The following is a 23,917-nucleotide window of genomic DNA, read 5'->3' as shown; positions in this document are numbered from 1 at the left end:
TTTGCAAGATGGTGAACAAAAACTGTTGTGGCACGTTGCCTAGTTAACTCCTGTGTGGATGCCACTGCAGCTGTGCTTCCATCCCTGCACTGGTTCAGGTTTTCATTCTTTATTTCACCGCTACCCGCAGTTGCGCACAGCTGCGCTGTCAAAGCCAGGGAGCCCTGGCAGCAGGTACGTGCTGCAGCACAAGGCCCTGGAGAATCAGCTGGTATGTCTAAATCACCCAGCCTTTCCACTGCTGCTGTTAAGAAATATGGATTTAGACAAAATGACGTTTGTTTCCTATCACTCTTGAATACTTAAGGAGGATTTACAGATCTTAGTGGCCTTCAGGCCTCTTCTCCCATGGCTGTAGAACCTCTTTGGTCTGGCTGCACAAGTGGAAGTTAGTTCCTCTCTGTCTTCTGCTCTCCTGGTTTTTGAACATCAGCCTCCCTGCATGTTTTGTTCCTCCTCTGAGGATTTTCCTTTCCTTTAAACTAGAAGTAACTTAATCTAGGCTGCAGTGGAGCATGAAGTGAACATGCTCATGAGACAGTGAGCAGCTGGGCCTGGCAGTCTTTCAACCACAATAACTTTGAATTTCATGTGTGGCTGTGCCTACACAGCTCTTATAAATGGACTAGAGCTTCTTTGTTATAGGCAGCCACCTGCAGCACTCCTGCCCATGTATCCTGAGTATAGCTTTCAGAGATGAGGGGATAATGCTGCAGGTATTTTCTCCTTTCAAAGACAAGGAAGATAGAATGGCTGGAGCAGAGAATGCTACTCAGGGCCTCTCTGTATAACATTTGGAAACCTTTTTTTGAGCAGTTAGAGTATCAGATTGTATTGAGGAATGGGGTCCTCTCTGAAATGCTCAACTGTACTTCTCTCCTTCCCCATGGAGCTGGAGCAGTTACCTCCTGCTTTTCCCTCAGTGGAATTTCTGTGACAAATGAATCCTCCTAACTTGCTTCTGTGCAGAATAACCAAAATGCTTTGTGGTGACATAATGCACGTATTGGGGAAAGTGTGGAGCTTTATGCCTAATTGCAGGTGGGAGCCCAGACTTGAGACAGCAGAGGAGAGAGGGGGAAAGGGCAGCACTTGGCAGGCTGTCACTCATGCTGGCAGCGCAGGCTGCAGTACAGACTAGGTGAGTCAAGACATGAAACCGCTATTTCCTCTGTTCAACACACGTGGAGCCTGGGGAAACCCTTTACAAAGCTGTGAGGTGACAGACGCTACTGCAGCCTTTTACACACAGGAGCAGGAGGGCACAGTGGCAGGGGAGGCGTCCTTCCCTACGAGTAGCTGCTACCTGGAGCAGGGCTGCTCGCGGGGTTCCCGTGGCACTGGGCCGTTCGACTCCTGGGACCCAAAGGTGCTGCAGTGCAAGTCTGGCAGCAGCACCCACAGGACGGGGAGAGCGTGGCTGACGGGGAAGAAGCATCTGGGGGGAACTGCTGGGAAAGTACCAAAACTGCTGTAGGACCCCCTGGGGTGTCCCTGCGGTGCCTGGCATTCAACAGCACAGGCCCATACTCACAGAGTACACAAAGCTCCACTTAAAACATACCAATTTCCTATCTAGAATTTATCAAGCACAGGGGTAACCTTTTGTTAAAGCATAAAAACAGATTTCCCCCCTCCTTTTTCAGTCCTAGATTAGGTCAGAGGAAACACAGGCTATGAACACTGGATCACTTTTTTGCCCTAATATACGTTTCCCTCCTGTTTTCAGAAGCAGCCTCTGCTTCATAGCTGAAGCTGGAGATTCCTACTACATGACTAGAGATTTTTTTTTCAACAAATTCCCTCAACCGTAAAAGAAGTCACTTGCTGACAGGGAATGGTGAAAGTGGTTTGCCTTTCCCTGTTCCAAAGATGACACAAAAGCAGCTTTACAAAATTCAAAAAGCCTTCCTTACACAGGTTGCCTCAGACTCCCTCACTCACTGCCGCAGTGTGGAAAGCCGTCTCCGCTCTATCAGCAAAACTAGATGCCATGTCTGGCGCTGCAAGAGGGTAACTCACCGCTCTTCACACTGGCCAAGGTCTCCCATGCCCACGTTTATGTAATACTGCATGGGAGTACGGTAACTTACTTGCCAAATCCTCTTTGCAATGTGACTTTACTTCCTTTTATTCCTACTGAACTGGGATATACTTTTGGTCACATCTTTAAGTAGCAACTTTATAGCGATTGTTTGCCATTAAGTTGTGATACAGCAAGTCTTGACATAGAACATGATAAAGATGTTCCTGTATTCCATACTTAAAATTCACCTCCCTCACTGCTGCCTCTGTGCTGGTTGTATTTCCATAGCTCAAGCTATAGATCACTCCATATACAAACAGGTTATGAACCAAAGCTTTTAATAGCCCTAGAAACACAGCTATTTCTGAAAAATGCACTCAGCTCTACCCCTGAGACAAGCAACTCCAGGAAATGTGAGGTTATTGCAGACCAGATAACATGCTAAGCTCTCTCAAGAGTTGGCCTAGCCTTAAGATTGCAGCAACTGAACTTACAAGACCGTGTTCCTACATTACCTCCAGTGCAACTCAAGGAGGAAAGACATTTGTTAAGCTTCACAGCTTTCCCACTTCAATTAGGGGCAGAGCTCCTGCGTCACATTTCAGTCCTGAAAAAGTTTCTAGAAAACCTAAAAGATACATTGATAAGTTCCTGACACTTAAAAAGCAACCCTTGCCCACCGGCAGCCCCCAAAGCAGCTATCAATCCGTAATCCAGCACTGTCCAGTATACAGGAGTACAAGTCCTGTTAATGGTCACCAAGAAACATGAGTGGGGACAAACTCATTGATGCCAACAGGGAGAGAAAAAGCTCAGGAAGAAAGTGCATGTGGTTTCCCGATGTCCTACGTGACAGTGCTGCACAGCTGGTGCCTATGTCACCTTTCTACAGCCGGCGAGTAAAGGACAGCTTCTTTGGTAGTACAGCCCTTGAAAAACAGGTGCTAGATGGCCCAGCTCTAACACTACAACAGGGATACGCAGCCCACTAAAAGACAGCAGAACATAAGGCTTAACAAGAAACAGCATTTACAAAAGCAGGAGAGGAAAGACCCGTTTTCTTTCCTTTATGCTACATCTAGTTAAGTGCTACATAAAGCATCTACTTTGACCTGGTACTCAAGCACAGCTAATTGAGTTCAACTGTGATGGCTTGTTAGCATGAGCACTTGCTCTATAAAAAGCTAGTCTCAGGAGTCATTACCTCTTCAAGAGGCTTCTGGGCAAAGCTGTGTTTCTTCTCAGAGGAAGGTAAGAGCTATCACCTTCCTTCTACTACTTCTTTTAGTGTTTCTGTTTTGTGCAATGCAATGTAGTTATCAAGAGCTGTTTCAGTAGGGAGACTCAAAGTAAACTCTTGTTTTGCATTGTTGTCTGTTGAGCAGTAACTCTTGTTTTTCCCCTGCCCTGCCTTCATACTATCTCAGACCTGTTTAATTATTTAAAAACTGAAGCAATGAGTGTTACACAATAACTCCAATTATTGAACTAATTCACAACTTACTGTCTATCATCTGCAGACAATGCTTGGTACATGGTTTAACACTGGAGAAGGTGTAGGTTCATCACACTTCTTTATTCTGCCAATAACCTACAAATATTACTTGAGGGGAAAAAGCTTGTCACTAATTAAAAATCCTATAATAGGTAATGAGAGGAGTATTTATACTGCTTGGTTTCTAACTGTTGGCTAAATAAGTTCTAGGATCCTGGAGCACCCAAGTGTCTTCATAATGCACTGGCAGCTGTTCTGCAACAGCAATCAGTTCCTTATTTATCAGGGCAAATAAAGGAGCAGAGTCAAGCCCTGGTATGCCTCACCATCACCTCACATCAGGAGACAACCAGCCTGTTGGTTCACTTCCCCTTACCCACTGACTCCCCTGGGATTTTATCACATCAGTCCTTCAAAACAAAACTAAGAGGTCACTGGATGCAGCACATTTTTGTCTCATCAGGAGTAGGAACAGCAAAGCATAGAAACGGTATTGTGCAAGTACCACCCTTTTTATTAACGATGACATCCCTTTTTACAGCTTACCCTGCACTGCCGGAATAACAAGCCTTGCCCTGTGCCGGTTGCTACTTCAGGCTCCTGCTGGCGCTGGCTGGGTGATGCATGCTGAAAGACCGTAGTGAACAGCTCTATGGACACAGACTTTATTACACAGCGCTGTTGTTGCAGTACATGGAACCGAACAAACCTGGTAGCACAGCAGGCACAGCTACAGGACCGGAGCATGCCTTGTAGCTCTGGCCCAGGGCTAGCTGGTGAGCGTGTCAGGGAGACTCTATCTCGGTGGCCACTCTGCTCACTTGCAGGTCCAACAAATATTGCTGCCTCTCCAGCAACCGGCTGGCAGGAAGGAAAGGACCAGTCCAGCTACATTGCGTCAGGAGGTTCCTCCCAGCATAGCTTCCTTCGGTTTCACACTAATCGTAAATAAAATAGGAAGGGGCACCAGACAGATCTCGCAACTGATTTGATTGGTGACTATGCAAGCGTGTCCTCTGTCCAGCGTTGGCTGCCCTGCTCAGAGGGACTGCCGGGCTATGGAGCCCTTCATGTGCTCCCAGTTGTTATATAGAGCGTAAAGGCCAGTAAGCGTCAGGCCTGCAATGCCACCTCGTGCTATCCCACGCATTCCACCTGAAAAAGAAAAACAGATTAAAACCCATTAAAGTTGCACCTGAGGAAATACTCAGCTACGGCAACTTCTAAGAAGCTGTTCAAAGTCAGAGGCATCTTAATGAAGCTCAGTTTTTCTTTTTTGAATAACTTTCCAGAAAGGGTACCTGTGCTAATTCTACCCTCCTCTCAAACCTGCTGCCAGGCTCAAGAAAGGTCATTTCTGATCCCGACACTAATTCTGCTGGTATGCCTTCCTCTCACACTACGCTAGCACTACTGCCTGAGTGAACCACTATAGAACACTTGAAGCGAAGATGGCTTTTCCCAAGTCCTACTTTATTCTATCTGTCCTCAACACAGGTGTTTACAGACAGATATGATCTCTTCCTGCTGTAAGAACTCCTCCATTTAGGATTTCAGATGACAAATAATAATCATGTTAACCAGTTACAGTAACTAGGTTTGGGGGAAGCAGAAAGGGCAGGAGGGAAGTGAACAAAACAGCAGCTGATGTGGACGTGACCTGGGGTGCCAGAGGTTCATGAGGGCCATCATGCAGAACTTAGCACAGCTTTTGTGTCTTTGGCATTTTAAAGCCTTTTGGAAAAAAAATTAAACCAAAAAGTAGATGAAAGGAATCAACTGGCAAGAATTTACTAGGGCATACATTGAACAATTTTCTTTATTGTTACCATTAATCTTCAAAATTATCATCTTGCAATGGCAAAAATTGAGTCACACAGACAATTTAAAAAAAAATTCTGGTGGTTTTTTATTTTTTACTGCTCACCCAAGACTTGAAGCTTCTGCAAGGTGCGAAAGTAAAAATACAGGGCAAGTTTAGCTACTACCAGCAGCCAGCGCACCTGGGTGAAGCTAGGAGTCAGATGGCATCACAACTCCATTCCACCCACGTGAGGGTTGTGGTGTACAGGGGCAGAAGTAGAGACTTTTGTTAATTTTACTAAACAGCAGAATGTTTCTATTCCTCAGTAGCAGAAAGTGCTTTGGTAAAGTTCCCACAATGCACTAGAAGTGCACAGGAACACCTGAGAGTATGACCCTCAGCACTAGGAAAACTTCAGTTTGATTCTGCAATGTTTATTGATCCCAGCAGAAACAAGTTAGATAATGTGTACAGTATATAGAACAAGGCCAGTTTCTGCTTACAGCTAGATAAAACCTGCCTGCTTTATGGGTAAAACTGACAGTGGAATTCAGGTTCCTCAAACTGGAAAAGAAAGGCATCTCAGTAACCAGTGATTTTTTTAATTTTTTTTTTCCCCATTCTGCATCATAAAGTTGTCTCTCAGAATTGAATTTAGGCTTGTAGTGGGGCAAGAAGCTGTTGGCATCAGATAGATTGAGACTGCAAGGTTAAATGGATTTCACTGGAATTGTTAAACCTACTCACATTGCCCAGGCACGTAATGAAACCAAGAAGGTGCAGAAGTTGGACTTTGTACTAGAGATCATGTTTAGCCATAGTTTCTAGAAGTTTCATTGCCAGACTAGCTGTGACAATTTGAGAAGTTTTGGGGATATAAGCCTGAGTTCACTGCCCTAACTGTTGAGAACTCAACAGCTCTAAAGAAAGCCATACTGTTTATGCATCTATGTGCCTAAATCAGGATTTAAGAATGCAAATGTAGACTTCTATTTTTGATAATTCATCCTAAATTTGTTGCACAAAAAGCTTTTTACATGAAGGGATTGCAGCTGGGTACACAGAACTAACCGCGGACAAGCAGCTTCTGGCAAAAAGCCACAGGTGAAATCTAAAGGACACTGTGCAAAACAAGTATTTGAGTCTGTAAAAATACTAAGTCCTCATTACTTTTGGAACAAAATGAATAAAACATTAGATCCTGATTTTTCTGCTATTTGTACTAGGAAACAATTGCTCACAGAAGAAACCCCCAGAGAGGGCTCCTAACCATTCTGGTGTACAGGGAAATGTATGAAACATGGAACATCCTCACAGAACGCAACGCAGTACAGAGCTATGACTATTCCCATAGACTTTTCCCTCAGCTCCCTGGGTTCAATTTCTTTTCTTTTCCCTTAAAATCATATTCTTCCTATGGAAGAGAAGTAGGTTGGAGGCTGCTCAAGCCTGGCTCCAGATTTGATGAAGTTAGGACTGTGCAAGAAAGGCATCTAATTTGGATAGCTCAGCCACTTTGTAGCATCCATGCAGACTTGGACACAGTGCTTTTCTACCAGGTTCCCTATGCCTCTGCTACAAAATTTTACCAGTAATTTGTTTGGTAGCAGTTGCACCTGGTTTCTGAACTATCCGCAGTAATTACAGAAAAAAGGGGTAAGTGTTTTTTATTTCCCAACTGGTTAGATTTGTATTTAAGTAAACACCTCCAGGTCTGTGGCAGACTTCAAACAGTAATGTACTGTAGAACGCAGCCCAGTTGCTAGGCAAGAAATGTTAAGCCCTCTGAGAAGATTACCTTGTTAAAAATAATAAAATTCTCCACTCCCATCCCAGCTGTGTCTGCAAGATAGAACGCGTTCCCACCCCTCCTCTGCAATCCTCTGATACTGCGTCTGCCTTGACAACCCCTGCTAGAAACATAGTCGTAAGCCTCTAATCTTGCATGTCTGAGTAAGATAACTTCAAGTTCCAGCTGACAGACACTTCTGAAAGCAGGTATTTTGAGATCAGGCAACTTGCACAATAGTTGAGAACTGCTATGGGTTTCCAACAGACACATCTAATGGTGTCTAACTGAGAATTTAGTTCTCTGGTGAAAGGGTGCAACAGCTAAAGCCATAGAGAACTGTCCCACTTCTATGCATTTAAAATAGGTTTCAGAGTACACTATGCAATGGCACACCGTGTTCTAATGGCACTACTTTGCATTTCTTCATGGCATGAGCCACTCCTAACAATGAATTTGACCCATATACTAGGTAAACCCATTATCTATATTGCATACCACAAGGGCAAAATCTTCTGTTTAGGACCTTACTGTCTCTGTTTTCAGACTGTGTTACTCCACTATCCTGGGATGTTTAAAGCAAGAACCATACAACAGCAAGCATTAGAAATACCTTAACTGAAAACCCAGACCCACATATTTATGCCAAACAAAAGAAGTGTAATAGTTAAGTTGTGATTAGTTTTCTGTCTTCCAATCTCTCTTATATTCAGAATGCAAACAGTTTTTCTTCCTTTAGAGCTTCCAGGAACAAAAATATTTTTAAATGAATTAAAGGGCTTGACTTTTCAAGTGTACAAGGCAACCTCAGTTTTGCTCCAAATTCGTCAGTAGTAGCTAACCAGACCCTCTGAACCATCAGGCAGACATTTTTTTGAACAACTGTGGGTGGTCCTATGTTAGAAAATTCTAGCAGTTTCCTCCTACTGTTCCATGGGGGTCATCTTATGAAATCTTGTAAGTGGAGGCAAAGTCTGTGGGTACAGGAAGTACTGAGGAAATGGAAACTTCTTTTTGGAAATAAGATACATTCCAGAAAAGCATGTTCCACTTTCATACTGCTGCAGGTAAGACAGTGGTTAAAATACAGAAACAACAAAGCTTGAAAAAAGGAAAATTTCCTATAGTTAATCTGTTGTGAAGGCTAAATTAGAAAACCAGTAAGAATTTACAATATAATTTACAAGTTTAGAAATATTAAAATCATTGAAATTACTTTGCAAACATTATTAAAATTCCCTGTTTTGTCACTGAGTGAAAGCAGCAGCACCTGACTGACAGGAGACTACTTCAGCTACTGTACATGGCAGCCAGAACTCTGCAAATCCCTGCAGCACTGAGAAGTTAGTTCACAGTTTCTGCCTAGCAGAGCTGGGCAGAAGCCAGCACTGCTCTTGGTGGCCATGTGTATTCTTAGACATTAGCCCTCAAGTACTAAAGAAAGCCTCAACAAGCTGTTACCCATAGCATCTACTTGTACTTTGCCCTTATCTCTTCCTTACTTCAGACCTGAAACAAAATCCTTTCACTAAACACCATTTAATTAATAGTCCTATAGACTTACTACATTAAAAGCAGGTTTTGACAGAGGTTCTTAAGGGCTGTCAGGCATTTTAGAAATTAACTTCAAAGTTCAGAAGCAAATCCTTTACTTGCTTTTCTCCAAATAATGCAGGAAAAAGAGATCTCCCAGAGCCATACCTGCAGTAGTCTGCAAAAAGCTCCTCTTTCGCCCTCCCCACCAAACACAAACAAGAAAAAAAACCCCAAACCCCTGTCTGGCCCAAAGAAAAACACAGATTAAGCTCAAGAAATAGCTAGCTAACACAACTGCCCTGAACACCTACCCAACTGAATCTCACAAAACTGATCTTTAGCTCTGGCCAGACTTTACTGCTAGCAATAAAACATTTAGCCCTTGTTAATTAATTCATAATGTATTGACTTTTCAGGGTTGTGTTCTGAGGTCTTAAAATGACAACTACTCCCTTCAGCTCTTGCTAGCATGCAATTCCCTTCTTTTCAGATGCACACCATTTTATATCACATTATGTAACATCTATTGTGCAAAAGGCATGAGATGCTCTATCTAGTATTGGGTTCCTACTGCACAGAAATACAGTAAATAAAACAGTTTAGTTTGTTCAAAGCATTACTTCATTTTCGTTCTGGTTTTCCTTAACCTCAAGAGTGGAAAAAAAAATTATCTAAGAAAAAGAACATCTACAACCTGCGTAACCTTTAGATAAAAGGTAAAGGTTATTTAACAACTTTGGTTACTGAAGTCTCTGACAGGAATTTCAATGAGAAATTAATGGCTGTCACACTGGGTCAGACCAAAGTCCCACCTAGCTCAGTATCTTTTTCTTAAGTGATCAATCCTGCATGCTTGAGGCGTGTAAGGTCCTCAGTCAGCAGTACCTTTGTGACATGATGACTGGAACCAAGTGCATTTTCCTAGTGGGAGGGAGAAATAGTGACACAGTGCATGCTGACAATCATCTCTTTGATTTTTGCTACTTTCAGAGACTAATACAACTATGAAAAAACAAAGATGTTTGAGCTAGAAAAGAGGTTGAAAATGCATGCAACAGGGCTAAATAATAATTTGTTTTAAGATATGTTAGTATTTCTGCTTTGTAGCATTTATCAGAAAAAACTTGGTATAACAGATCTTAATTTCTGCCTTTGCTTGAAATTGAACAATAATATCTTATTAAATGGAAAAGCCATCCTTGTGGACTTTTGCTAAAAGGGAGTCTGATATCCTAACTCCAACAGGATTGACTAAGCTGCAACAACACTTCTACTACATACGCCACTGGCAAAGGAACAGAAAGGGTTTTCTCCGTCACTCAACTTCTACCCAGAACATTCAGTTTAAGTTGCGAGCTCAAAGCGAATCTTCCATAGAAGTTGCAAGTCTAGTGTAACAAGTTAATACTGTACTCATATTGCTATATTTGGGGTAAAATCTAGTAAGTGATCTTGGTATTAAATTTCATTTCAAATAAACGTGAAAGCTAGAGATCCCTTTGGTCAAAGGGATCAACTAGTGTGCTGTTTCAGAACTCCTCAAATCAGTTCTACTTTCAAACTCAATTCAACATCAGTTAGCCTAAGCCACACAGTAGGGTGGGATTCCAGCTAACACTTGGTGTATAATGGCAAGTTAACAGTGTCTGACTCACGCCAAGGAGGACCATCAGAAGTCTTGGGGACTTAACTGCCTTAGTCAATTGCAGTGGGGAACTTTCAGTGACTAACACCGCTTCCAGTGAACACAGGAGGGCTGAACTTCCGCAGTCCTCACTTTAATGCTGTTAAGTAGCCTTGCACAAAACTGCTCACAATCTAATTGCTTTAGAACGTGGGTATTTTGGAAAGCCTTTTTTGTTTGCTGGCATTTTGGTAATGATTAACACCTCTACAAGGACAAATTGTGAAAACTGGGTCCAGTTTGGGGCAACAAATCTCAGCCTTCAAAAAGTCTTCCCACTATCTTTTTTTTTTCCCTGTCCACTCACGCCCCACAGCAAAGGCTTAAACATTTGTTTCAGAAATTCAATCTAGGCTTTGTAGCATACACGAGTATTTTTCAGTGCAGCAGGTTGTTGATGTGATTCTTCTATCAGTGCAATGTTTAAACATGAACCAGAAAGTCATAATAAAAAATGTGCCATACTTTATACAGATTCTTCTTAAATACATTCCTGATCTCTTTACAAAACAGGAATGATGGAAGTGGGAAGTCTGAGTGTTTGAACAGCACTGCCTCCAAGTCTGTATCCATCCTTTGTGGACTACAGAACAGCCTTGATTTGAAATGGCATGTTTGTGGGAGTTTCCAGACAACACTAAAATATGGGGATTTGTCATAGAAATGTCCCTGTTGCCTTTCAAATTTTCCTTTTTTTAATGCCAATGTGACATTCTGTGTAACACAGGAAGTGGTTACAATCTTGATATACGTCATAGATGTGAACTTATCTTTTGTGTATGGTTCAAATACTCAAGGTTTTTTAGGTAAATGTATATTGATGCTGGGTAAAGGCATAACTTAGAAGCAAGATATACAATACAGAATAAGGAAGGGCATTCTGGCGTAAGATGACAGGAGAGAAAGCATGGGAGAAGCAAGAGGGACAAAACATGAAAGAAAAAAAAGGAAAATAAGATTGGAATTAAACTCTTCAAACAGATGTGAATATCATCTTTTTAACTTCCAGAGCTAATCCTTGAACTTTAAGGTCTATCATGCCACTCAAATTTCCTGCATATAGTGAAAAACACTTCTTCTGAGTTTCTGTGCACTACAGTTCATATGCATGCCACATACTTGAAATACAATACTGTAATGAATACACTTATTGACTACATTTACCTTTATCAGTGCTACTATTAGCTCAGTAGATCTTATGTTACAAAACAAAAATCTCACTGTGTTCTGGTAAGAAAAATGTTTGTAGTGTCAGATGACTCTGCATATGACTGGAGTAGTTATCCATGGTTGCACTGTGCCAAAAAAAATTGCCCATCATGCCAGCTCTATACTTCTGAAAGGTAAGGGGGAAAGCTTCTGCTAGAGTGTAAGATGGCAGTTATCCTTCTTAATAACTTCCTACAGAAAATGTTAGACTTCTGTACTGCTACCCTATCCAGCTGTTGTTGGTAGTGTGGCATATCACTCATGAAATCCCAAATAAGTAGCTGATTACAAGACAGCTACGTGCTCTTGCAAGGTTAAGTGCACAAGCAAGTATTTGTGAAGGCTGCTCAAGCCAATTATTTTTGGTTTCAATTAGTCTAGATCACCAGGAAAATAACACGTCTCAAACTGTTTTGCCCCACATATAAAGCTGGCCTTCAGGAACACTTCGGCTAAGTTAGATATGTAAAAGTACATAGGTTAATTCTATAATAATCTCCTCAGTAAAATACAGGTGAATCATCTAGCCAAACCTTTATCGAGGTACTTAAAACTTATGCTTTTTTCCTGTGGTAATGTCAATCTGTGGTACCCAGTAGTCATTTAAAAAAGATGATCCCTCCAAATTGTTGAGCTTGATATATGTGTTACAGGTGTTTTGCTGATGAAGCTCAGACCCTCTCTTCTGTAAACAATTCAGTATGCGTCAGCAAACTAACCTTAAATCCATCCTGTTCTCAAATAACATTGTTGGTTTTGACCACTATGCAAAGACTAGAGTCCTACCACAAGACAACAGTTTCACAAACAGCTAAGTAATAACTTTATAAATGTATCAGTTTCTCTGGGTGCAGGTTTTTTTGCAGCTGCAGGTACTATCACAGGAATCACTTGTAATAAGTTTCATCTTGATGCAGTCAAGCTGTGTTCTGTGTATCCCTCCCCTCCACTGCCCCCTTTCACTTTAGAAGGTAGTTCCCATTTGCCTGCATTTGCTCATGGACTTGAGAAACTATTGGTTTTATTCCTGCTATACCTGAAAAACATGGCTAAGAATGACCTGGCTATGCATTTTATACAATCTCACTATACATCTGAGTAAACGTTTGAGTGCTTCTTCAGTACATATGTATAACACACATAATTTGGCTCTCATGATTATTGTTAGTCCTATGCAAGTTAGAAAGAATTCTATTTAATCCAGCTAGATTTTTTTTTTTTAAGCGCAAGTTTTCCTTAAGTAGTCTTAGCTGTGTGAAAAACAATGTGTGCATTAGTTCAGTATCCCCTAATAGGTTTTAGTTCCTAGTGTACCATTTTTACACCGCCAATTTTCAGAGCAGGACAGTATTTAGTAAAAGTAATGAGAATCCTAATAACTAGGATAAAGCACAAGAGGAGGAAAACTAGAAACACTTTGTTACTCTACCAGTGCTTTTGTATAGCATTCCTGTCAAGGTTCCAGCAGCTATGGTGTTCAGGTCATCTTCTGCACCTCGTGTTTTTTCAATGATGACTCCGAACGCACTGTAAAGTAGAGCTGGGGGGGGAAAAAAGACCGCATTAAAAAATTCAAGTTAAAATTCCCATTCTCTGAGATACAAGGCTTAGAAGCCAGGTTTGGTGTACTATTTAGACTATGGTTCTGAAGCACAGACTTTCTGTTTTTTTAAAGGAGGGGAAATCCTCTGTAAAATCCCATCTTTGTGTTTTTCCAGACCTATTTCTGTTTTACAGATAATTTTTCTTTAGCTATAGTCTGGTTATAAAGTAGCATTCTTCATGACATCTAGTATTGCCTCAAGACATGATAAATATGTGATACAAAGCACTGACTGAAGTTTAAGCCCATTTTGCTAGTTCAAATTTGTTTAAAAAAGTTTTGAGGGTTAAACTCTGTCAGGTTTTAGATTGTCTTCTGTGGATGGCATGAAACTAAACTCAACAATACTTGCTAGGTAGCAGAGAAAATTGTTGCCCGTGTGTGACCGAGATGAAGTACGAGTTAAGTGCAGCATTCAGATCATGTCATCAACGGCTGGAGTACAATGGGCTACACTTCTCTTATAAATGACTATTAGATTGCTTGGGATTTGATATTTGCAGCTGCTTCACCTTTAACTGCATAAGAAAACTTTGTCCCTAAAGGGCCTTTCGCTTTGGGAGAACTTTGGAGACTGTCCTGGGAAGGATTAGAAAGATAAATGCATGGGCTTTTAGTATGGATATATGGATACATATATAATGTATGCATTTTGAAGAAGGGAGAAGGCACCCTCGTGATATAATCATATGTCATGCTGCAAAGAAGAGTAGACTATGTCATCATTTTAAAGTGATAAAGGCACCATGCCACTTTAATTTATCCCTTGTCCTCCAAGAATTTGAAGTTTTTCCTGCTGCTAAAAGGCACGTAAATTAAGCAACCATATTAATGTCAATGATTTGAACAGTAGCATCTTTCTCCATTCAGCATAAGCAATGTATTTTACCTTGTCTTAGTAGCATGTAGTATTAACAATGAGGGAAAGGAAAAGCTGAATTCAACATTTTTTTAAAAACAGTTTAACACAGATGTTGCTACCTCTGTTCAGGAACAGAATGACAAAAATTGTCAGTAGTGACAAAAGGAATCTTTGAGATACAGAAACACTGCACAAATGAAGTAAGATACAAAAATACTTCACAAAATACTTCAGCTCCTTGATAGGAACTTGTCTGGTAGCTAGGACAAGGCAGAGCTATACCAAAATATCACGTTCTGCTTAATTCTGTGACTCGGGAGGCCATAATTTATAAGAAAAATAACAATTTGTTACTGGAATGCACAAACATTTTCTTGAGTAATCTTTCTTCAAACACAGCTGTAAAAACCTGTTAATGTGTCACTTAACCTGGAACCTTGAACTGCAGTGTGCCTGCATCTCAGTTTTCAGACATGTTTTGATTAGATTTGGAATAGAAAATAAGAAAAGACAACAAGAAAAAAAATCCCGCCATAAAACCTACTAGGCAATAAGCATCTCTTACGAAAAGTGCCATTCTCACTGTAGTTCAGAATCCCGCCTCTAACTATGGCCTCTATATTATGCCTCAAAAGCTGATGTCTGAGTTAAAGGGCAAGCTAATCTACTCTTTAGAAATAAGGCTGAAAGAAAATGTAATAAATGCAACTTAGTCTACACTTTGATGCATTTTTTCAAAATTCAAATATAAGTAGACTGAGTTATAACATGATGTAACTTCTGTTTTAAATATTGCTAATTTCTCTTCTATTACCACTTTGCGGGGCAATAAGTTCCATCATTAAACTTGAAAATAATTTCACCAGTTTTGGATTTCTCCTTTCAAAGTAACTGAGCACCCTCTGGTCTTTTAAGATTGCAGGGGGGAGAAGCCAAAGAGCTTGTATTCTCTAGAGCATTAGTTATTCCACTAACGTTTATGAAATCATCTGAAGTTGGTTTTATGAAGCAACTGATGTGATTTTATTTCCCACTCCCCTCCCTGCACCAAACCTCAGTTCACAGAAGTTTTTCTCAGACATCAGGCTTTTGATCATTCTCTCTTCTCTTTTTTTCCTAAGCTGTATTAGTAATAAGCAACATTAAGATTTGAAGTGGCTTGTATCATATGTGATTTTTCTAGCTAAGCTACCATCACAAAAGGATAAATCTTTGTAGTCACTATCACATTTCTTCCACAGACATTTTGTTCACTCTTTAACTGGAAACAGACCAGGAAGTTGCTCACATGACCACTGAGTCTCTTCTTAGGTTATTAAAGTTATTTCAGAAGTTTTCAATTATAATTTTTGCCTTAAGTTGTGAATTGACTGGAATTTATTAACAAGCAAGCATTATCCATAATTTTCAGTTATTCCTGTTATTCCAATAGCTAGTGTTTTTGTTGGTAATATACTAAAAATACTGGGGTTTAATTACAGGCTTTTGGCTACTTATGCTTCAGATCCTTTTTTAGCCTTTAATTTCCTCTTCAATGTTTAATGAAATACCCTCATGTCCCAAAGAGAAAAAACCTGCAGTTTTCCCTGATGGATTTCATTATGAAAACTTAGAGAATACACTTTCTCATCAAACAGTTACATGTTTAAATTGTTTTCCCTACAAAATAACGAGTTTACTTACCCAGAGATCCCAGAGTGTTAGCCCATAATGCTCCTTGCCTTGTCACCATATTTAGAATTCTATAAAGGAGTTAAAAAGGCATTAAAACCTTTAGCTCTCTGTGTTTACATTGAGGCAGTGTTTATGATAATAGGTGTAATGTGTTTACACTATACATTTGATTAATAAAACTGGAATAATGACTCAAAATAAAACAGTAAGGAAAAACTACAGAGCTTGTTAATACATAATCTCCTCTATCACGCAAACTATAAATAGTAATGCAGGCAATACTGAACGCAAATATTTAGTCCTGTCAAGTCTTAAAAAAAAAAAATCTTTCTCTCTTTTCAAGTCAAACTTGCACCTTGACAAGAATCCAATTTCTTCCCTTCAAATGACTTTCTAACCCTAGTTAATAAATGTTCCTTACGTGGTAACTATACATAGCTACTGAGAATGACTTGATACACTTATGCTGACTTAACTGCATCAAAGAGCTCCAAGAAAGCTAGAGTGCTCTTCTACAAGGTGCAAGCAATAAGGGACCACGTGGCAGGGAGCATGGTGATGCCTGAACAAATGGGGTGGGTATTAAAAGCAAGTCTGAACCAAAGCAAGTCAGGAAGAAAAGAGGCAATCTTCAGCACTTCCACTTGTCAAACTTAGCACCCAACACAATGTAAAGCACCCTGAGTATTTTTGTATGTATGCTTCCAGACTAGCACTAAAGAGGGAAAGCGAATCTTTAGTGCACTCTCAAGGAAGCACAATGCCACTTCTTTTTGGCATCAGCTGTCTCCAGAACAGTGACAACAGCAGCCAGAAGAAATGACTGATCTTTATCTCCCAGCAGTGTAACACTATCACAGGCATGGTACTGCTCTGGACAGCTGACTACCACTGGAACTTAGTTTATCATTTAAAGCAATGGAAGTGTCATACATATTCCTTCTGATTTAATTTTCCACTACTTTTCTTTTTTTATAATTTTCATTAGGAGACACAGGCCATTACTGAATATGGTTAGGTAATGAACTAAACAATAATGGAAAACTTAATTTTGAAACAAGAGAAAAAAATCCAAGAGGCTAGGGTATTGACAATTCCCCCCTAATTACAACGCCCGCCCCCATTTTGTGAACATTACATAAATTCTGAATTGATGAGAAAATTAATAATTTTAATAACCATGACATACTGTAAGATATTTGATGTCAGGGATTAACAGCAAAATTCAAATTCATAAAAACTATCTGTGTACGTTAAGGATAACTTTGAAGGAAATCTAGCTAGGTAAGTCTCTTCCCTGCATCTGATTAGGAAAACATGAAACTTAATACACTGTTTCAAGGTGATGACCTTCAAGAGGCCTTTTCCCTTGGAAGGACAAGGACTAAAAGCAGCATGTGCACTGACTGCCACCTGCTGGGCTCGGCCATCAAACTCTCTTTTTGTCTGTTCATTCTGAATACGTAGAATGCAATTCTATTCATCTAGAACATTATAGAAGAGTCATAATTATTAGTGGGGAATATTTTGGTTCTACCTGTAGAGATGGGGATAAAGAATACAGAAACGGAATTTAAGAAGGAGCAGAGCCAGTACAAACTGTACTAGGAAATATTAAATTCCTCCTCTAAAATTCCCTTTTTCCAAAGTATTGAGGGGGTAAAAATGGTTTCCCCCAGTTATTCCACTCTTGTAGTTTCCCATGTCTCCTTCACAGGCACTTAAGTTTTCTTATGGTTATGTCTACACTACCAATAATTCTAGGAGAAGCATACTGCTGGAAAAATGTGTTCCTATCTTTACTGCGTTCTTTCAGTCAGGTAAGGTGAAAGCACGGCAACACTACGGGTGTTCGTGGACACCGTAATCCAGAACAACTTCCATCACGCAACAGTTGCTCAGCAGCATGCACCAATGTCATCCCTAATGCAAATCCAGGTAGGCCCAGCTTCTGCATTTTAATCTCTTCCTGGTGCTGAAAAGTTTGGGAAAGAAGAGAGAACTCGCTCTCAGGTAAGTGACAGCAAAAAATAACTTAAAGGAAACTGTGCTGCTTCTGGGAATATTTCAATGCAGAAAACCACTGTTTTGACTTTGAAGTAGATTTCTAGGAAATACCAAAGTAGTAATTTATTCTTAAACATTTAAGGTAAGTCAGAGGACATACCAATTGTCACTAAATGAAAAGCAAAAAGCTTGAACTGAACATCATAACTAAAACCATTTCATAACTTGAAGACAAAAACTGACTCTCGTTTGTCCCCACTAAAGACACAAAAATACATTTATTTTTGCAGTATATTCACATCTCACCTTGTACAAGCTGGAAGAAAGAACTATGTCAACAAGGTGTACTTTTTAAAGATTAAACACTTACTGTACATTTCTAGGTTTTGACCACGCCATATTCTGCGTCTCCTTCAAGCCAAGTCGCAAACCATTCAGCGCACCAAATGCTGCCCCTAGTTAGCAGAACACCAGTTATTACTTTTTAAGAAGAAAAAGGAACAAAAAGAACAACACTAGAAACAAATACTGAGAATAGACTTCAGCATACAGACTGAAGTCAAATAGCTGTTTATGTATGACTAGATTGCAGAACAAGACATTTACAATCTTGTCAATTACTGTAATACATAGGTGTTACCTGGACAGCTGGGAATAGACAAAAACACAACCACCTACCTGTCATACAACATCCTCCAATGGTAAAAAAGGCCAGCTCAAATCTGCCTCGAGTTTTGTTGGCTCCTGTGGGCAAGATAAACTCATCTGTATCCTGGGGGGGAAACAAAACAAACACCGTTGTATTTTCCAAGGGTACCCGCTCCAAAAGCGTAGAATCAAAGAATGGTTTGGGTTGGAAGGGACCTCAAAGATCATCCAGTTCCATCCCCTTGCCATGGGCAGGGACACCCTCCACTAGACCACATTGCCAAAAGCCCCATCCAACCTGGCCTTGAACACTTCCAGGGAGGGGGCAGCCACAGCTTCTCCGGGCAACCTGTGCCAGTGCCTCACCACCCCTCATGTAGGCCATATTTTTTTTTTCTTTAGTCCATACAACAAACTAAATAAAAAACACATACAACCAGTGTTTCTGGAAACCTCTTGTGTACACTAGCACAGAGATGGAATACACTAAAGTGTGTACTTTAATAAGAATGTAAAGACTTTAAATAGATAAACTGACTGCAAGCTTTTTTTTTCCCTAGCTGTCCTAATTTTTTATAAATTACATCAGCCAGCCAAGGAATTTGCATTGCTGGTTTGTTTGTTTCTTTTTTTTAATGAATATTTGCTTAATTATTTATTATATCTTGCAGCAGACAATACAAGACTCACTGTCTTTTAAAAACCTTCTTGTCTGGTTATGCAGCACTGTTTCCTCACTGAGCAACCTATACTGAAGCAGTAAGGCATTAAGGTTTCTCACTACTCTGATACTAAAGAAAGACGGCCTTTGTACCAAAAGAAATATTTCCTTGCACTGAAATAAGTGAACTATTATGAAGACACAAAAAAAGCAAGGAATACATTCAAAACAAGTGATGATCAGGCATGAAACATGTGAGGCTGGTAGTTTTTTACTTGTGGAACCTTCTCCCACAAGGACAGGCTTGTGTTCTCATAAATCAGACTGATCTAAAAAGCCAGAGAAATGGGCTAGAATAACTAGCATATGTGTAGAAATAAGGTAGGCCAAAGCATTTTTTCAATATGAGACACTGACAAGATGTACATGTGTTGATAAGGTGCTAAAGCAGTAAGATCTCTTTTTAATGCTTCTGTGCTTTCCATAGTACTATTCACCCCCCATTTAACTCATATATATGACCACAACAACCGCAGGCTCAAGTAATTGCATTCTAAGGGGTTTTCTTAGTCCATACTTGGCACTAAATGTGGATAGCAATACAGAAAAAATACACAGCTTTTAAAATTGTTAATACTTTATCAATATACTGAACCTATAATATGGTTTCTATCTTCCCTGTAACTAGGTATTTGGAGCAATTCAGTGCGTACACTAGTTAGCAGTTCCTTAGTTTTCACTATTGTCCAAAAAGTCAGGATGAAGCAATCACTGTCTGTATGTAACCTCTATGTTTCTATAGAGACAACAACCTAGGAAGCCCACCCTCTAGGTTTGTCACAAGGGCTGGCACACTATTTTATAATGGATACCTGCTGAAGTTAACAAGCATTGCAGAAAATGCATTTTGCATAATGAAGGTTTGTGCCTTCCTTAATGGACTAACACAGAAAGTGGGTTTTAAAGTCACCCGTACCACTGCAGCATTTGTTATTATGGGAAGGCCAGGATCAAAATGTAAGATTCCTAATAAGGCTGACTTTCTGCATTCTGAAAGCAAATGGATGGTCTTTAAATACTACAGACCCTCACCCCTGCACGCACACTTTCATAGACAAACCAATTTTAAAGGCTAGTAATTTAAGTTCTTGTGTTTTAAAATATTAGCTACATCTTTTCCCTTGTATTCTTAGAATCACAGAATGGTTAAGGTCGCCAGGGACCTGCGAAGTGTTTAGTGCAACCTCCTTGCTCAAAGCAGGGTCAGTTAGTGCTGGCTGCTCAGGGCCACACCCGGGGTTTGTGCATCTCCAAGGATGGAGACCCCGCAGCTCGTCTGGGCGAGTTGTTCAAGTAAAAAAAAAAATTCTCACATTTAAATGGAATTTCCTTTTATTTCAATGTATTCGCTAGTGCTAAACATAAAGATCAGTGAAGTGTTACAACACAAACCATGGCCTCTAGTGTGACGTCAATAGGTATTTTTAGAACTGTTACAAGTCACTCATGATGCTAAAGCCAATACCTTCTTTTCTTTTAAGACAACCTTTTTTTAAAAAAATAATCTATTAATATACATGCATTTTGTTCCAAAACCTGTTATACCATTTTTAACACCAACATGTTCACAGATATACTGTACTAACTAAACAAGCCAACTTCAGAGTATTTTTGGAAGAGGGCTAAACAAAACTTAACATTTTTTTCAACCACTCAACAACAGCAGGCAAGATAATCATGCTAGTGAATCCACTTCAAACAAAGCCATATCTCCTGTTTTCCACCATTATGGGAACGTTATGTTGTAATCTTGACTACAACAGCTTCTAGTGAAAGAGACATATAAAAAACAGCCCCCACAACTGCATTCAGAGCTTTCAATTTACAAAAGAAGCAGTGACCCAGTGTACCATGAAACAAAAGGCACACAGATTAGCAGATACAACTGCTGACCTTCAGTGCTACTTCTGCAGAATTTAATGTTCTCAGACAATATAAGCTATGTATATAAATATATAACTAAATAAAATTAAGATATGCATACTTATAGGATTAACTTACAACCTTTTCTTCTACAGTTAATACTGCTGAGAAAGGAAAACATTATAGGATTTTAAATTATTTTGTGTTCCTTATGGTGGCCTATAGGCCATCATTTTATGTTAACTAATATTAAGCTGTGTAAGTACAATAGCTATGTTATTCTGTAGAACAGAACAGAAAGCTCTACTTCATGATGGTCTCCCTTCGGCTGGGAAATGCCTTAAGGAAAGTGGTGTGAAATTTGCTGCTGCTGTCATGACAGCACATGATGACAAAGCCTGTATCAGATCTGGGGTTTGGTCGAACACCTCTGTAAACAGACAGAACTCATCACAGTACAGAAAACTAATCCATCAAAAGAGTGGAGAGTTTCTGGCTGCTCTCAATAACTGAAGGGGTTCAGTGGAGAGTGTGACAAATGCCAGAGCTTGTGCAACAGTGTGTTGGGGCTGTGTGCCTCAGAGTAGGAATGGGAACCTCTTTGCAATAGTGGCAGCCTTATATTGACACAACAGTCCTACTTATCCTCTATATTAAAACTGGTTTTCTTCTCTTAGATACCATGACAATGCAAGGTTTTACTAGCAACAATACTGGAAAAATCATTTCTTACAACTGTTCATCAGTTCAAGACTTAAGTACCACTGCAGGATTTTCAAGGTGTTCACATGTAACCGCACAAACATGGAATTGAGTTCAACACAATAAAACCAAACCACCTTCTCACCTGTACTAGATACCTGGGGTCCAAGTTTAGATATGGAGACAAAGGACTCATTCCAGTTACTGAAAGGAAAAAAAAAAATTTGCACACTTTAACACCAATTCCCCTAGTTACAATTCCATGTCCAGTAGGTTAAAAGAAGGCAGACCTCATGCGTGAAAGCAGTGAAAATTCTGCCGCTAAGTTGCACAACTGACTAAAATATGGCACCGACTGACAGCCCCCTGTTTTGAGGGAGTGAAAAGCAGCGGTACGGATGGGATGGGATGGGCACGACGTCTCTGTAACCAGTGCCCGTCGCAACACGCTGCCACCGCCGAGGGACTGGCTGTAGCTGTAGCAGAAGCTGTCTCCCTCCCCTCTCCCAAGCCCCCCGGCAGGGGCAGCCGGAGAAAGCGCTGTGGCTCGGCTCCATGCGGGCGAGGCGGCCCGCAGAGCCCCGGTTCGCTGGAGGCGCGGCCGGGCAGCGGTCCGGCCCCTGAGGGGCCGCGCCATGTTGATTTCCGAGCGCGGCCCTGCCCCGCTGACGGGAAGCGGATGCCAGCCTGTCTGTCTGTCTGTCTCCCTCCCCAACCCGCCACAGGCCGCGCCGGTCGGCCCCGCGCGCCGGTACTCACGTGGCACCCCGGCCAGGTCGGCGTGGGAGTACCCTGCCCCTCCGGCGCCGAAGAGGCCGCCGAGGCCCGTGCCCTTGGAGTTGCCGCCGCCCTCCATGGCGCCGCCGGGCCTCGCGCCGGCCGCCCGCCGCAGCAACGACCTCCTCGCGCCGCCGTAAAGCGCGCCGCGCTGCTTTCCGGCCCGCGCGGCCGCTGCCGGCGGGGGCGGAGCGCGGTCGCCATGGTGAGAGGGGTGAGGCGGGCGGGGAGCCATTTTGGTGCGAGCGGCGGCAGCCCCTGGCCCGCCTCGCTGGACGCGGCTCGGCCTCGCCGCTCTTTCCGTGCCTCCTGCCGAGGGGGTGGCTGGCGGTACGAGCCCGGCGCCGCGGGCCGGAGGCATGCGGAGGGGTAGAGCCGCCTTCGCTGCATCGCCGCGCCGTCCCCGGGGGGCGGCCGCCGCCTGGCCCCAGCGGCCGCTGGCGGGCCCGCGCGGCTGAGGCGGGCGGAGGCGGGCCCGCCGAGGATGAGTGCGGGCTGCGGGCGGGACCCCCCTCGGAAGAGAGCCCGGCCGAGCACCCCCAGCCCCGGCGGCGGCTCCCAGGGAGAGTGGCTGCTGTCGCTCGGTCCCCTCCAGGAGGGGCCCGGGGGCAGCAGCTCCGGCGGCGGCAGCCCCGCCACCGCCGTGGGGAACAAAGGTTTGTACCGGCCGGGGCTGCCCGGTCCCCCGGAGCAGGGGGGAGCGGCCAGACGAGGGCTGGGTGCGGAAGGGGGTTCGCCGGGGGTTCCCTCGCCCCTCTCCCTCCTTTTGGCGGCTTGGGCGGTTTCGGGGAGTCAGGGGACGGGACGGCTCTGCCTGCAAAACCGAGGCAGTGCTGTGCTTGCCCAGGCCGGGCCGGAGCGCTGCTCGGTGGCCCTCGCCGTCCTGTCCTATTCCGTCCCGCCGCGCCTGGGGCTTGGGGGGAGGAGGCGGCGGGGCGGGGGTTCCGCCGACCTGCAGTAAGCACCTGAGAGGGACGTCGCGTCTGTGCTGTGCTTCTCTTCGCGCGATACGTTGAAGGGAGGGCAGCGTTAAATGGCGACAGGCCGCTTGTGCCGCTGCACGTAGCCTCCCCGGAGCTGGCCTGCAATGTCGGGCTTGAATCGTCTCTAACTTGGTTTCCCGGAGCCAGCATGTCCCCGAGCCCAGAGGTGTGTGGCAGTGCGGGTTGCTTGGCTTTGGAGACGGCTTTGGGTAACTGGATGGGTTAATTCTGGCTTTGTGCCCACTTTTTTACAAACTTCCAGTGACAATGCAGTTATCCAAGTGAGGTGTAAGCTGCTAAAGGTAGTGCGCTTGGTACGTGTGAGGACAAATACTTGCTGCAAGAGAAGTGATGTTCAGCGGGGTGCTGTGCCGGGCTGTCAGGGCAGGGGGAGCTAAGGGTGATGGCAGGAACCCACGTGGGCATGTGGCCCCAGGCCTAGGGTGCTGCTGGTCATGTTGGGTGCTCCTGCTGTGTAACAAACCTGCGTGGAAAAAGCTCCCACATAACTCTAAATAGAAATAATTTAAGGAA

General features: G+C 42.4%; 2 protein-coding genes and 1 non-coding gene across 4 annotated transcripts in view; 1 reads left to right on the top strand and 2 right to left on the bottom strand.

Annotated features, from left to right (window-relative positions):
- Window positions 1-4,012: 4,012 nt before the first annotated feature.
- TIMM23B (translocase of inner mitochondrial membrane 23 homolog B) lies at window positions 4,013-22,553 on the bottom strand. Its single transcript, XM_075758720.1, has 7 exons — window positions 22,383-22,553; window positions 21,769-21,827; window positions 18,368-18,461; window positions 18,060-18,144; window positions 15,692-15,750; window positions 12,973-13,083; window positions 4,013-4,676 (listed from the first exon to the last, which is right to left on the bottom strand). The coding sequence occupies exons 1-7, from the start codon at window positions 22,477-22,479 to the stop codon at window positions 4,561-4,563; spliced, it is 621 nt and encodes a 206-aa protein (XP_075614835.1). The 5' UTR covers window positions 22,480-22,553; the 3' UTR covers window positions 4,013-4,560.
- On the bottom strand, window positions 16,376-16,578 carry LOC142602672 (small nucleolar RNA SNORA74). The gene has a single exon (XR_012836436.1). It is a non-coding gene; the product is annotated as a small nucleolar RNA SNORA74 (small nucleolar RNA).
- The window catches only part of PARG (poly(ADP-ribose) glycohydrolase), a 69,740-nt gene continuing 68,368 nt past the window's right edge, over window positions 22,546-23,917 (top strand). The window contains exon 1 of one of the 2 annotated variants that reach the window (XM_075758709.1): window positions 22,546-22,605. Coding sequence is in view for 1 of the 2 variants with exons in the window: in XM_075758708.1 (XP_075614823.1) it covers window positions 22,885-23,056 (172 nt within the window). In the remaining variant the exon portion in view is untranslated. Of the gene's footprint in view, window positions 23,057-23,917 lie in introns of both variants that reach the window. The other variant, XM_075758708.1, reaches the window with a different exon arrangement.

Source organism: Balearica regulorum, chromosome 7 (genome assembly GCF_011004875.1).
Source record: "Balearica regulorum gibbericeps isolate bBalReg1 chromosome 7, bBalReg1.pri, whole genome shotgun sequence".
Taxonomy (NCBI): Eukaryota; Metazoa; Chordata; class Aves; order Gruiformes; family Gruidae; genus Balearica; species Balearica regulorum.
This window is presented reverse-complemented; position numbering and strand designations above follow the sequence as displayed.